The 14,016-nt window shown below is 52.6% G+C and overlaps 3 protein-coding genes across 3 annotated transcripts; 1 reads left to right on the top strand and 2 right to left on the bottom strand.

The window, feature by feature from the left end:
* Positions 1 to 467: 467 nt before the first annotated feature.
* On the top strand, positions 468 to 3,273 carry SCP_0301500 (hypothetical protein; the record flags this gene model as incomplete). Its single annotated transcript, XM_027755547.1, has 14 exons — positions 468 to 564; positions 627 to 680; positions 742 to 933; positions 995 to 1,051; positions 1,112 to 1,162; positions 1,214 to 1,401; positions 1,460 to 1,490; positions 1,544 to 1,803; positions 1,857 to 1,895; positions 1,953 to 2,450; positions 2,506 to 2,655; positions 2,711 to 2,899; positions 2,959 to 3,128; positions 3,186 to 3,273. 14 exons carry the CDS (start codon positions 468 to 470, stop codon positions 3,271 to 3,273), a joined length of 2,064 nt encoding a protein of 687 aa, XP_027611348.1.
* A 960-nt stretch (positions 3,274 to 4,233) lies between these two features.
* SCP_0301510 (hypothetical protein) lies at positions 4,234 to 6,264 on the bottom strand (the record flags this gene model as incomplete). Its single annotated transcript, XM_027755548.1, has 5 exons — positions 4,234 to 5,106; positions 5,175 to 5,677; positions 5,732 to 5,794; positions 5,858 to 6,029; positions 6,091 to 6,264. The coding sequence occupies 5 exons, from the start codon at positions 6,262 to 6,264 to the stop codon at positions 4,234 to 4,236; spliced, it is 1,785 nt and encodes a 594-aa protein (XP_027611349.1).
* Positions 6,265 to 7,015: 751 nt separating this feature from the next.
* SCP_0301520 (hypothetical protein) lies at positions 7,016 to 10,343 on the bottom strand (the record flags this gene model as incomplete). Its single annotated transcript, XM_027755549.1, has 11 exons — positions 7,016 to 7,140; positions 7,193 to 7,423; positions 7,481 to 7,551; positions 7,614 to 7,640; positions 7,710 to 7,990; positions 8,056 to 8,484; positions 8,547 to 8,811; positions 8,871 to 8,903; positions 8,961 to 9,623; positions 9,679 to 10,150; positions 10,205 to 10,343. 11 exons carry the CDS (start codon positions 10,341 to 10,343, stop codon positions 7,016 to 7,018), a joined length of 2,736 nt encoding a protein of 911 aa, XP_027611350.1.
* Positions 10,344 to 14,016: the final 3,673 nt, after the last annotated feature.

The following is a 14,016-nucleotide window of genomic DNA, read 5'->3' on the forward strand; positions in this document are numbered from 1 at the left end:
ACTCCTCAACTTCGCGACGCGCTACCTGACATGCCGGAATCGTACTTTTGCGAAGGTGCTGGATATATGGTCCATGATGATCGAAAGAAGCCTTGCATCCTGTGCAGCGTAGCATGACTGTGTTGATGTGGTGCGAATTGCTGGAGGAGACGATGAGCAAGCCACTTTCCGTGTAGTAATGACCGTTGTATTGAGGAAATAATTGATGCGCGCAGGAAATAATCGGAGTAACTAGGCTGGATAATCTGGCCGCGGCAAATTCAGACATATTCATAAATTCAACTCCATCCGTCACTTACCTCTTTTCTCATCTTCACCTCCACTTACTTACTGTAGCCCACCCTCTCCTGAAAGTTGTTTTGTCTACACGTTCATTGATATCTCGTCCTCTCACTCACCTAGTCTTCATTCTATCCTTGATTCATCCACTTTCTCGCTCAAGTTTTGCTGTTTGTTGACACGTCACCATGGCACAACGACAGTCTGCCCGTGTGGGACAGATGTCGAACATTGATGGTCCTCCTCCTGCTAGCAAGGTTCAGCATGCACCGCAAGAGACAACAGGTAATCCAACTTGCCCATAGCTTGCAAACACTCTACTGATACCACTGCCACACCAACACTAGCCCCTACAGCAAGATTACCACGAGCAGCCAAACAAGCTCTGATGGACAATCGTCGTAGGCTGCAGTCAAACTATAACACCTGCAAGACTATCCACTCACCTTCATTCTGTCGTAGCTTGGGTTCCAAAGAAGTCGCGCCAGGGCACGGCCAACAAATCTGCATCCAGTACAAATATTCCGGCGGGCAAGTCATTAAACACCTCTCAAGCTGGCACTGCAGACTCAGAAGAGACTGAGAAAGTCAAGGTGAAGGGCAAAGTTGACAAGCGCAAGCGCAAGCGTGCTGCCTCTGCTGCTGACCAAGAAGGTAAGTTGGTTCCGGTGACATGAACGTACCAACACGACTTATGCATCATTAAATATTGCAGCCACTCCTGGTGTCAAAGAGCGTAAGAAAATCAGAGTCGTGAAGCCCTCAAAGACCGGTAAGCATGTTGTCTGACGACTGCAGAGTGTTATTGGAACGTCACCATAATTGTTTGTAGCCGCCAAATATCGTCCTGCCTGCATTGACGACAGTGACTCAGATGTCGCAGGTATGCCACTGTACTGAGACAATTATCTCAACTCACCGCATGTTTCTATAGTGCCACTTGTGACCACACAGCACCAGGCAAGCCAAGGTGTCAGTACACAAGTCGAAGAATCAGACATGAGCGAAGGACTTGATGAGAATGGTGAAGATCGATCTCTCAACATCGGTAGCGAGGAGTTGGAGGATGGCGAAGGTGAATACCGTGAGGAACACGGTGGAGTGCATGACCTGTCCAGAGAAGTGAGTTCCCCCACCATGTTTCGCAGAAGAGTCCACTTATATTATTTGTGACTTCAAGAAGGTGGGATGGGCTATCAGCCGTGCACTTGGTGAGCCATGTCAGATGCAGATGATGAGTAGAAGGAATGACGTGCACACCCAGACCATGTCAATAACCTGCCACAGAGCCCCTTGCCTTTGTCAGACCTTCCGAGGACTTCAAGCCACCCTCCTACGACTGATGACGATAGCTTCAAATCTGAGTCTCCTGTTGAACTGGATGACGACGAGGAGCCTCCCCAATCTGTTGTAGATCAGAACAAGTCCGTAGGCTTCAAGTGGACCCGCCGCAATCAGGTTATCGACGAGTCATCAGACTCAGAACTTGAAGCCTCTGCTATGGTAACGATGGCTGTGAAACCAGTGAGTCCCAGTGAGAAAGCTGTAGTTGGATAGCGAGTAATACAAGATCTTAGAAGAGGCAGAGTCAGCGTGTGAAGAAACTTGCTGAAGAGGTGCGAGTAAACAAGGTGGACTTCATGTGCCGCTACTCACCCAGCTACATGATTCAGCTGCCAACGATACATGACAGGAAAACAAAGGGCATGCAAGTACTCCAAGCCAAGGCAGCAAAGACGTCAGTGGTGGTGAAGGCGGAACGTCCTTTATCTCCTGGACTGGTCACCCATGACGATGTTGGTTCAGAGCGTCCAGTGGCAGATTCCAATACTCAGCCTTGGCTGGAGCGAAGCAATGTCAAGATTTATTTTGCTGGCAAGGTTGCGAAGATTTCTCTCAAGGCGCAAAATCCGGAGATCAGAGCTGTAATGCAGCGCAGCTTTAGTGTCGGTTGTCTGCAGGTGGTGTTTGGGCGCGAAGAGGACTTCACGCTGACTTCAGAGACTCTGGGTGATCTTATCACTCCTGTTGCTACTGGTGGTGTTGAACGGATTGCTCTCGACGCGCTGATCACCTCTGCAGACATGTTGGGATATAATGGCGAGAACGACATTGCCCATCGCTTGGAGGACGGTGCAATTGATTGCTACGTCACGCCGCTGACATCCTATGTGCGTTCTCTATGCTGCATATGAATTCTGCTGATGATCTCTACTGATACTGCAGAGTGCGCACCGTTTGGCACTGTTTCGTGCAGCAGTGAAGAAGGCCGCTGTTGGTGTAGCCATCGTGTCTCTGAACCTTGTCAAGAATACCTCTGAGGACAACGGTGAACTGCTACGCAAGTACAACTACATTTTCCCCAAAACTCCTGAGGTTTGTGTGAATTTACTTGTTGAGAGGGGGGTGCTATGAACTGATTGATGAACAGAAGGCCTTTGATAGGTCGAAGCCCTTCCAGAATGATGTCATCATTGATATTATCCGCGCCGCCTACTTCACGACTGGTCAATACACGAATCTTGGCCTTGAGTTCCCGGAGAAGTTCAGGTCGTCACTGACCACTCTGCAGGATGAGCTAGAGGTCCCACCCAGCATGGCAGCATTGGCGGCGACTGCGGTTTGTTCCCTATCTATATATGGTCTCTCTTTGCTGATCACTGCAATGTTCGATGTCAGGCTGAAGCGGTTATTCAAGATTTCAATCTCAAGCAGATCAAGGGCATGGACTTCGTCAGCAAGGCTCTCGATAACACTTACAAGGACCATATGTACTTGCTGGTCGAGATGCGCCGCAGGAAGCCGAGGTCTTATCACAAGCTGATGCACCATCTCTTCGTGGCGGCAACGTTAGTGTCATCTTGCGTTCTCTGTTGCAATTCCCAACTAATACTCAATGTTTGCAGCGGCAATCAACTGATGAATACTCATGGAAGGCCAAAAGATCAGCTACTCGCGGAGGTGGAGTGGGACAACATGGTTGAGTCGGACTGATCTGCATGTCATACCGATGTGCAAAGGATACCCTATCTCAATTCTTGTGGACAATGCAAATGGTGTCAAGAGTCTTTGCGTACTAGTGTTCGCCGGTAATAGCCACGCCCTTCTCTTTCAGTTTCTCACCTTCATACTCGCTCACCATATCCTGAGTCCCCTTAAATAGTCATACAGCCTTTTGTTATGTTCTGGTCTTCGCACTCCCATACCTGTCGGCTTATTGTAGTATATCTGTTTAGTACAGTCTTTTGCAGTAATATCATTCATTTCGTGGCGTATCATTGTGAACCTGAGGCAGACAAGGTTGAATTCAAGAGAAATTCAGCGACAAATGCATGTATTCATGAGAATTATTGCATGAAGTCGGAGGGGGCCATCTATATCCAATAATTATCATGAATGTCAATAATCGCTGGAACAAAGTTAATCTGCATAATTCTACACATTTCCGTGACATTCGGTGCAATTCCTGCGGGAGGTTTTCCCTGATGAGAGGCATCCCGCGTTGCGGCATCCTGTAGATGAAGGGGAGACAAAACGGTGGGACGAACTGTACCTCGAATAGTTCGCCTTATGTTATCCTTGGGCGCGCACTGCGGGAAGATGCGAACGAAAGCAGGAGCGTCAAACACATATTTTCACAGCGCAACGGGCAAAGCCACAGAGACGCTGAGCGGCAAGGGCGTAGTGTGGATTCACCAGATTGGCGCTGCCCCTTGGGATGAAGTCGCTGAGGCCTGCAGCTGGACACCTGCGGACAAAGCTAAGTTTTGCATCTCCATTCGACGGAGACATGCACCAGACAAAGTGTACTACATCACCAAAGAACAGGGTACGATGGTGTACAGTGACAAATGTTCTCGCTTCCATTCTTGCATGCAGTACTAGTACTTGTGCAACTGCACTGCAGTACAACCTAATGATTACACTTGCCAGAGATACATGAGTGATTACATGCTAAGTACTACGAGGCTCAAGCATCGCCAGCTGGTGCATGTCGTGCTCCTTCAGTATAAGACCACCACGGACAACGCCCTCGTGCCATGTTATCTGCGTGTCATTTAACACCGCAGGATATCGCGCCTCTCCCTCGTCTCCACACCAGTCAAAGTCTATAAGCATCGCACCTTTGTGTCCTGTCTCTGGCTGATCAACGACCATGACATTGGGAGGACGAAGGTCGCCAAATACTAAGCCGGCGTCATGCAGCAAGCATACAGCTTTCTTGATATCGTCAAGGATGGTTTGGCGGATGGTTTGGGGGATGTCGTCCCACACGAGTTCAAACAAGGTCTTCACTTGCACTAGATCCATGACGACCACATGCATCCCTCCTCCAATTGACTTGAAGCAGTGAAGTGCAGGAGCGAGACCGTGCTGCGCAAGCAATTTATGGCCTCGGGCCGAATAATCCTTGACGAACTTCACCACAACTCTGTTGTCGGTATCAGTCTTGGCCTCAAACAATGCGCGACTAGCCCTTTCATCCTTGAATCCTATCCGGTCCACGTACGTAAGATGCACGTCCCGATCGTCCTTCCGGTACGAATTGAAGTAGGGGTAAACGAAAAGACGGGCGTTGTCGGTAGGGAGTCGTAAACCCTGATAGAAGGTCTGCCACTGTTCCAAGCAAGTCTTCAGAGTATCAAAGACACGGGCAGCAGTGACGACATGTTCGTTAAGATGAGGGGTGCCACCTAGCCAGAGGAAGTCAGTGAGGGGTTCAACGAGGACATCATCTGCAATAACAGCCCCCAATATACAGACATAAGGGCCTACTATCGCAATGATGAAGGTGGGACAGCAGCAGACAGATGCCCATCCCTGAAGCTAAAACAAGCAAAACGTGTCAGAAATCGTGGACCGGAGCCAAACTTCAAAGAGACTGTATCATGTACCTGCTGCCATTTCGCGAAACCCAATGTGCCCTGGACAGCTGCGTCTGTCCCACCGAGCCCCATTTCGAGCTTGTACTGCACGATGGCGCACAATGCGTTCGTGTTAAACACAGGGCAAAAGGCCACAACAGCGCCGTCGTTACAGGACCCATCGCCCGGCGACATCGGATGGATGGACATGCCGAGCAGTTCACAAAAAAGTTCATTGATTTTGTTCTGCCGCTGCGGCTCATCCGTATAGAACTCTGACGAAAACTGAAAGATTTCGTGCGTTGCTTTCAAGATGTCGGCGGATGGAATGGTGCTGGGATCAGCCGCATGATCCGGAAATTCAGCGAAAACAGGGTGATAGATGGAGATAGGAGGACTGGTGTAATCTAAAGGGCGGCCATTTTTGATCCGAGTCTCAGAATTGGCCTGCAGTTTACGAAACTCTGATACCTTGGCACCCATGGACGGCGCGGGGTATTTTGTCTTTATGGCCGAGATGAGGTGCTCGTGGTCTGAGGGGGACGACGTGTGGCAGTGAACGAATTTCTGCGTATGCAAAGACATACCTTCAACAATCTTTGCACGTTTTGCAACAGATGTATCTGTATCCTCCTCCCTACGTCGCTTCTCTACAAGACATTCCCTGAGTTCAGAACCAGCGTTACGAATGAGCTTGGTATGGTGAAGCTTACTGTCAGCAGGAACCGTCACAACAATGTGTAGGCACGTATCATCAGGCGGCACCGTGAATGATGTTGAAATAACATCGAGAGGCTCGAGCTTCATCGCAATTGTCTTGATGTCCTTCATCGGCAGGTCATTCGCGAATGCTTTGAGTTCATTTGCAGGAATTGGTCGCTCAATCTAGATGTGGGATCAAGACTCATCAGTGCTTGCGGCTGCGACAATCAGCAAGATGACAAACCTTCCAGAGCGCCAGTGTGTTAGAATCAACACCTGCAAGCGCGTTCGCTAACTGCTGCCAAACGAGCTTTTGCAATTCAATAACCTGTGAGTTCTTCATAGCCTTGACTCTGATGGGCGACTCTTGGTGTTCCAAAAGGCAGTTTAGAGTGAACTTGTCCTCGTCGTTTGTCATGTTCCGATGCCATTGTCGATCGCGAAGGGTAGCTGGTCGATAGAGGCGGGCCCATTTCGGGGTTCATGGTATCGGAGCTCTTACAGCTAATTGTAAATCGATAGGCCCTGCCCAAAATCAATGCTCAGTCGGAGATCTGGCAAGAGGCTCGCCGACGATACTGATGGCGTACGTAAGCCATCAGCACGAGGGAAGCGCCGCCTCCTCGCAGAGACCTTGCTTGCGACATTTGCCACCGTACAGATTCGAACTTGAGACGTTGCCGAGTGGGGACTTGTCGTGCAAGATTCAGATGTACGGGAGGAACCGGGGAGTCGAAAAGCGTGACAATTAGACCTTGCAAGCAATGATGATGATGATGCATCGATGAATTCCGTATTTATATACCGCAAGACCTTGCAAGCAAGGTAACCATTGGCGTGAACGTTCAGAGATGTAGCCATAGACGCGTGGCAACCATTCAATGATACTGTCGCTCGGGGCTCTGTACGGCACGACATTGCAGCATCAGTGATTCGCAGGAGCAAGGAGATACTATTGTACGCAGATCAGTAAATGAACTATACATACAGCGTAAGAACAAGGTGATTGGACGTATAAGAACTAAGATGATACAGAGTGTAGGCTACAGGAAACAAAACGAACATCAACGACCGTTGGACGCAACGTGCACAAACCAAGAAAGCAGCGTCAGAGCGAGCGGAAAAGTCAAATCAGAGAGTATGTTGCGGTAGTGTCCTGCACAACGAGGTCATGTTCTTAGCATGAGCATCGGCGGGAGGTTCAGCTCCGGAGGCAGCGGCGGGCGCAAGCCGGAGCAGGTGCATGCCTCCTCGAGGCTCTTGCGGAGCTCGTCCCGGCGCCGGATATGTCGCGCTATGGACGACGTTCAGTACCAAGCGTAAGCGACGAGGAGCAGACCACGTACCTGCACATGGCCACAAGGCGCTGAATACGTCGAGCCCGAGAAGGAAAGACTTGGCGAGCTCGAGCGCGTGCGTGAGGGTGTGATCGAAGTTCCACAGCGCGAGGCAGACGGTAACCTGCGCGGTGAACCAATTGACCTGGAACGGATGGCGAGAGAGTATGTGTCCTGTGGTCTCTGCAAGCTGCAGTAGAGCGCCCTTGACGAGCTTTGCGAGGTGATCCTGGTGGTACACTGTGCGAGTATGCGTCAAAGATCGCCTCGGATGATCGAATGATGACATGGACTTACACCACTCCTCCGCCTGACGGCGATCGAAGATCGGCGCTGTGATGCTGTCGACTTCTTGAAGCCGGCTAAGACTAGAATTCGCCAAACTCGATCAGCACGGAGCCAGCCGTCACGGAATGAAGATCCAACGCACCGACGCAACTCATGTGTCATCGACATCCTGGTACTGAAGATGAGTCAACAAACTTCGAACACACGCCAATACAATACACCACAGATGCAGACGCACTTATACAGGATCTCCCGAGAACCATATACGAGTGCAGGGTCGAGATTGCACTCGTGCATGTCGAGTGCGTCCATGATGGAGCGTGTCTCGGCGAGTACCTCCATCGCGAACCCGGTGCGCTGCTCAGGCGTCCATTGATCATCGCGCCGGCGGATGCACCCGTTGAACAGTAGCATGCTGCGGCAGTTGAGAGCACCGAGCGACTCTTTCGGACAGTGGCTGAACAGCTGCTTGTGACTCAGGACGCGCTCATACGCCTCGCCGGGGAAGAGCAATGCATACTGTAGGAGATCCAAACGGTGTCAGAGAACCCCCACGAAGAAAAATTAGCCTAACTGAAGCGCACATTAGATGGCTCCGACAGCGCGAAGCTTTGCGGTTCTTGGTGGACCGCCGCACACTGGAAGGTGTAATTCGTGACAAGAGTGAGCGCGCTCCAGCACAGGCGGCGACACTCCTCCCTACGGAGCTCCGCCTCGCTCCAGTTGGGGTCCCACGGTGGGTTGTACGAGAAGCACGGGCAGCGATCGTGGATGGGATCCGAGCCCGGGCTGTGCGACATTGGCGTACATGAACACTTCTTCGGCGGCCGGTAATTGCCCGGCATGTAAACCACAGGCACCGAGACTGATCCAAACATGGACGTGTCCGGATTGTGGATGTCTACGGAGCACAGCGACAGAACTTGGATGATCCGGTCGAGGAACTGCAGCGCATTCGCTGCACGCTCAGGCGTGTACTGCGGATGGCAGGAAGACTCGAAGAGTGCGAGGATCTGGGCAATGACGTAGCAATTAGCCTACAGATATGAGGTGCGTCCTCAGAGATGCGACGCACCAGAGCAGCTTCAGCAAGTCTGTAATCAATCGATTGGGTGTTGCATGCCGCCTCCAGCAGTGCCTGCGCTGAATCACGGAGATAAAGTGCACGGCTACGCCCTTCAGCACCCTGCTCAATCTGACTTGACTTCATGAGCGTCGCCAATGCAAGACCAGACATGATCAAAGCTGGCTGGGTGCGAGAGCGACGATCACTATTATGTAGATCTAGGAGGAACGTCGGGAGATGGAAGAACGAGAGCCAATAGCCGCCTGCGATGAAACTGAAGGACAATCACAGAGATAATGCATTGGTGGATAGAAGAACGGCGCAAGCACTTACACAAACTTGAGCTCGTCGGTGAGCTCTCTCATCCTATTGTATGGGAAGCGTCGGTTACCGCGAACCGTGGATGATGCACAAACTGCTTACGAATATGTCATAGCGAGCTGCTCCCAAAACGTTGTGCGCAAATATTCCATCGACGGAGAAGGCGGAATATGCATAGATCTATTCTGCACGTCCTGCTGCTGGCTCTGAACAGCGTCAAGAGGGTGCGAGTACCGATTCGCAGCGAGCATCGACGCCGCATAATACCCAATCGAGGGGCGGCTGCGGGGCGACAAGGCGCGGGCATTTTGCCCACAATGCATGACCATACCCTGGCGGGACGCGGTATCCACGCCCACACTCACTTTCGCCGAAGGTAGACTTTGCTGCGGAATTGTCGAAGTGTCGAGGACAATCAAGTCCTCAGGCGCTCCGTCATTGCCATTCGACGAGGTGGATGGGACAATGGGCCTGGGCATCGCGGATTTTCCACTGACGCTCGGAACCATGGGTGTGCTGGTAAAGTCCTCAGTTTTGTCTGAAGACATGGCAGCAGCGTCAAAATCATCCACCGCCTTGCGCTTCTTGCGCGGTGGTGGGACGTCATCGTCGACCGGACGTTTCTTGCAGGAGCGCTGGCGGGTGCCTGGACGTTTGTCCGGACCCCTGCGTTTGGGCACAGCGTCGTATTCGCATTCATTATTCCGGCGGGTGCAGTTGTGGCACACTGGCCGTGTCGAGTCGCAACGGATTTTACGCGCACGGCTAGGTGCAGTTAGTGAGCATCAAGGGATACAGTAATCGAGAAAACGCGACGCACCATTGACGACATGCGACGACGACGCTGGAAGCTTCCCTGCGCACGGGACGTGCCGGCCCGGTAGCGGGAGGCGGGACCGCCGCAGGGGCCCTCTGTACAGACGTTCCCAGTGTTATTTGGGGTGATCGGTCGCTCGACGACGAGGAAGAATTGCTGCGCGATGAGTACGTATGTTGCGCATCGGCGAACGGCTCGGAAATTCTGTTCTGCGGCAAGCTGAAAGTATACTCGGCATTGGGAGGGGTGATGGCGAGGCTGGAGGGACTGTCGCCTATGTTGACGATGTGATGATGGTCAGCCAGCATGTATGGTAAGCCAGAGACGGATGAATTCGGTGGCTGTAACGAATGGAGGAGTTGTGGATCTCGGACATGGGCGCTAGCGTGAGGCGGGTCGTAAGGACGATCGAAGGCGCTTGGGATGAGTGGCTGGTCGACGCCGTGGAGGTCGAGAGGGCCAAAGTGGTACCGGGCTTAATAGCGGGTGAGATGGACTAAAGACAGCGAGACAAGATAAGAAGACCGACCGTCATGGGTGCTGGGATATGGACCATCGAAGATAGGCGAGTGGAGCTCTGAGCCGTCCTCGGAGGACTGGATACCGTCCTCGACAACGGGGAGCTGAGCGTATGGGGCATAGAGGTCGCCGTCCGCACTCGCAACCATGGCTGTGGATGTGAGAGAGAGACTGTGAGAATGAGAGCGGGTTCAGAACATGGGGATTTTCAGAGCATAGATATCAAAGCCACGCGAGCAGGGACAGGACCAAACTGGAAGAGTCTCGGGGTCACCCCGTAGACACAGATGCGCAGATGCGATCTGCTAGAACCCACCCACCGGAAAATTTTCAGCACGCCTGACAAATATCAGAAGAGAATTCCAAACCCTCGTCCGCCCGCTCGGGTATGTACTTCGCGGAAGAAACACTCGCCTCGTCTCTGGTCGTATTTTGCAGCCGTGCGCACTTGTTTCGCTCCTCCAGTGAGCTCTGATGTCGGTCCGTGGTCTGTGAACATGCACAAAGTCTTCGAGTTCCTATCAACCGCGTTACGAATGTTGAAATACCTGGGAGCGGCAACTGCCTCCGCGATTACCTAACCGAATCCTCGCGGCGGCCGTTGCCGCAAACCTCGGACCCGCATATTTCCTTACCCGGACATCTATCTCACGTTCTCCTAGACGCCCATCCCTCATCGAAGATTCGCCACCGATCTTGCTAGTAGCCGCCATTCTGGGCCAGTGCCTCAATTCCAGCGCGGAAACTCCTTGCAAGTCCTATCGACGTATCGTTTCCCCATTACTACAGAGGGACTTTACCTGGTCTGTGCGCACTCGCGGACTCCAACCGAGATTCCTGCGCAGAAGTGGTTCGACGGCGCGGCTGTTCCGCTCCATTCAATCTGCATCATGTCTCTCCTCGAGAACGTTCGCGCTTATATCCGTGGATGCCACCTCCTTCTACTTCTCCTGCTCTGGTCACGATTTCGCGCAACGGCTGCTCAATCTCTGTATAAACACATTTCGCCTTAGGGTGGCCCAAGACTGTATGTTCTATTCTCTCACGTACTCCCAGGACAGGCTACCTGCATCATCTCTGACTCTACAAATTACATGATTGCAGCGACTGGTACCCAACCTGGATGTACGCCCTCGAGGAATATCCCGACCAACCTTCTTGCTTCTCCCATCAGGTTGGTCCAGTCTCCGCCTTTCGGGGACAGAGACTTTACCTTCGAGCAGATCATGCGACTTTGACTTCGACCTGGCCAGGCGCACCCACGAGTACGTATATTCACCCCTTCTGTAACTACTCCGCCGCCTGGATGACGCCATGTACCCGAGCACGGAGTTCCCGGTGCGTCCCAATGGACACGCCGGCGAGGCTTCGCGAGCGGACCGCAAGGCTGCCATTCGCGCGCTGGGAGCTAGCAGCATCTCTGTGATCTCCGCTTCGTTTCTCCTGAGGCACGCTCGCTACTAGAAGCTCCTACACGAATCGCCGCCCGAGCCGCTCACTTCGGCATGCCAGGGCAGCGTTTGTTTTCCCTGGACGACCTTCGCGTGAATGTTGGCTGGCAGATGCGGCGAATGGAAATGACGGACTCCTTTTGACAGGACGCATGGGCAGCCTCGGCGCGATCTGCGCTTTTAATGAGGCCCAATATCAAGTATTTGCGAGTTTACAGCATGGCAGCAATGTTGCGGGAAAGAACCAGAATACCGCTCATCCCAACAATGCGGAAGCAGCAGACCTATGTCTGGATTGCTGAATCAAAACTCAACTCTACACGCCGTCCTCCAGGGCTGCGATTGTGGAGTGCGAAGCCCGGATCCATGTTCTTCTACACCCGCGTGTGTTTTGCCTAAGACGGATCTACAGGGACTCTGTGGAGCACGCTGTGGACGTAGGTTTGGTGGAGGTGCGTTCTGCATTTGCCGGAGGGAGAGCTTTCTGCCGGACGCCCCTACCCGCGAAAGACAATTAGATTGGTCCGTGCGAATTCCTACGGCGGCATCTAGCTCCCCTTTTTTCCGCTCTCTCGTACGGAAAAATATGACTCGCCCAGTTTGCTATCTCGCTCTTCAACTATATAGCTCCGTCTTCAGCCCAGGAGTATCCGCGTCAGTCTGGAGCGCCACCTGGACATATTGTGTTGACAGGAGTACTTGAGCTGGTCTCCTTGTCCCTGCCTTCTCTTCAGGGTCTTCACCTGTGCACTTGCATCACGCAACCATCACCTCATCGATAACTGCTGTGGATGTGCGCGTCCCGTTTCCATAGTGTTTCCATTCCAACGAACGAAGTCTCCACTATCTCCCCCCAGACGCCCTTCCCTCTTTCCATCCGCATCAGCTGCTCACCGGATACTCAGCCGCAAAACCACTCTGGTATCGTAGCTCGAAGTTTGTTCCGTCATTGCGAATGGTCTGTACCGGACGTGCTTATGAATGCGCTTGCATGTAGGAAATGAGCCTTCCTTTCGTTGGCACCCGCGGCAGCCTCTAAGTTTTAACTTTCATACCATCGCTCCTCGAGCATGCCCGGAGCCGGTGCGCTTATCGTACCTTGCCAATCTTACCTAGAGCGACCTGCCGGCATATGCCCGATAGTGTTCTCGTGGCGCCCTTCTGTTCCGTCCTGTTCTGTACTTTTCCGCTGTGTTCGCAGGACCCTGCACGATCCCTCCACGTCGCGGTTTAGGGTTTTGGGGCGCAACCCATATTCACCCGCGCAGAGTGTCGGCTCCTCGGAGGAGACTAGCGTCGCTTCTGTGCCATCTGTAGGGGCTCGAACATGTCAAACATGGCGCTCGCGATAGGTAGGTTCAGGTCTCTGTTTGGTGCGACTCCGAGCATGACTCAGCGTTGGCAAACAAGCCGTCACTGAGTGCACTTCGCTCGGCGCACACGCTTGCTCAGCCAGCATTGATCAATTGATGCTGTACATACCTATGTCTCTCCGGACGTTGTCTCGCGCCGCAGACTATACCAGAGGCAGGGAACTGTGTAATTATGGCGTTAGATGTGTCCAGATGAGAACTCTCACCCTCGTATGCGATCTCCAGCCACTCGTTGACATGGAAAACGCGCTCCCATTTTATATCGCTTGTTCTCCGCGGCATGGCAGGCCTTCCGGGTACCTCCGTCTACAAATGCCACCTTTCCATATGTCGGTTCGAGAAAACCACAGAAGATGGGAAGTGTGACCACAATGCCGAACGCTTCGGAACTAATTCCTGATCCTCAATGTCAAACCACAAGGGGTATACAATGCAGCGATGTTGTAAGTTGCACTAGTACCAGCGCTGGTGATTTGACAGCGGTGAGCGAAGAGCGCATCCCATCTCATGTACTGGTGGAGCCCAAAGGGGGAGGGCAGCGCCACTATAGTCTCAGGTGAGCGTCAGACGCTGTCATGGTGCCATGGTCTGTGGGAATTTACGTGTGCACGCCGCCGTCTGGTAGGTGAACATACAGTTGGTTCGCGAGCGAGATATGACGGTTGCAGCGACTCGAGGCGGTCGTCGGTGATGGCCTGGAGAACCGTGGCGTGTCGAACCGCTTTTCCAGAAAAATGTCGCGAAGGGGACATGGGAGAGACCTGCAAGATGCAGTGCGTGATTGGCTCGCCCAGGGCTAACGCTATCTGAACTGACCTGTGCCAGAACGTCTGAATTTTCGCGGTAAGATCTTCTTCAGGCTGCACTATTGCGTCCGTACATTGTGGACTCCACCGGGGTCGGTAACTCTGGAAGAAGTTATAACTCAGCGATTAGGAGCAGAGGTCTCGGGAATCCACTGGTCTTTGTCGTTAGAATGGTTGCTGGTCGTCCTCGAA

Source organism: Sparassis crispa (assembly GCF_003851025.1).
Source record: "Sparassis crispa DNA, contig_000002F, whole genome shotgun sequence".
Classification (NCBI taxonomy): domain Eukaryota; kingdom Fungi; phylum Basidiomycota; class Agaricomycetes; order Polyporales; family Sparassidaceae; genus Sparassis; species Sparassis crispa.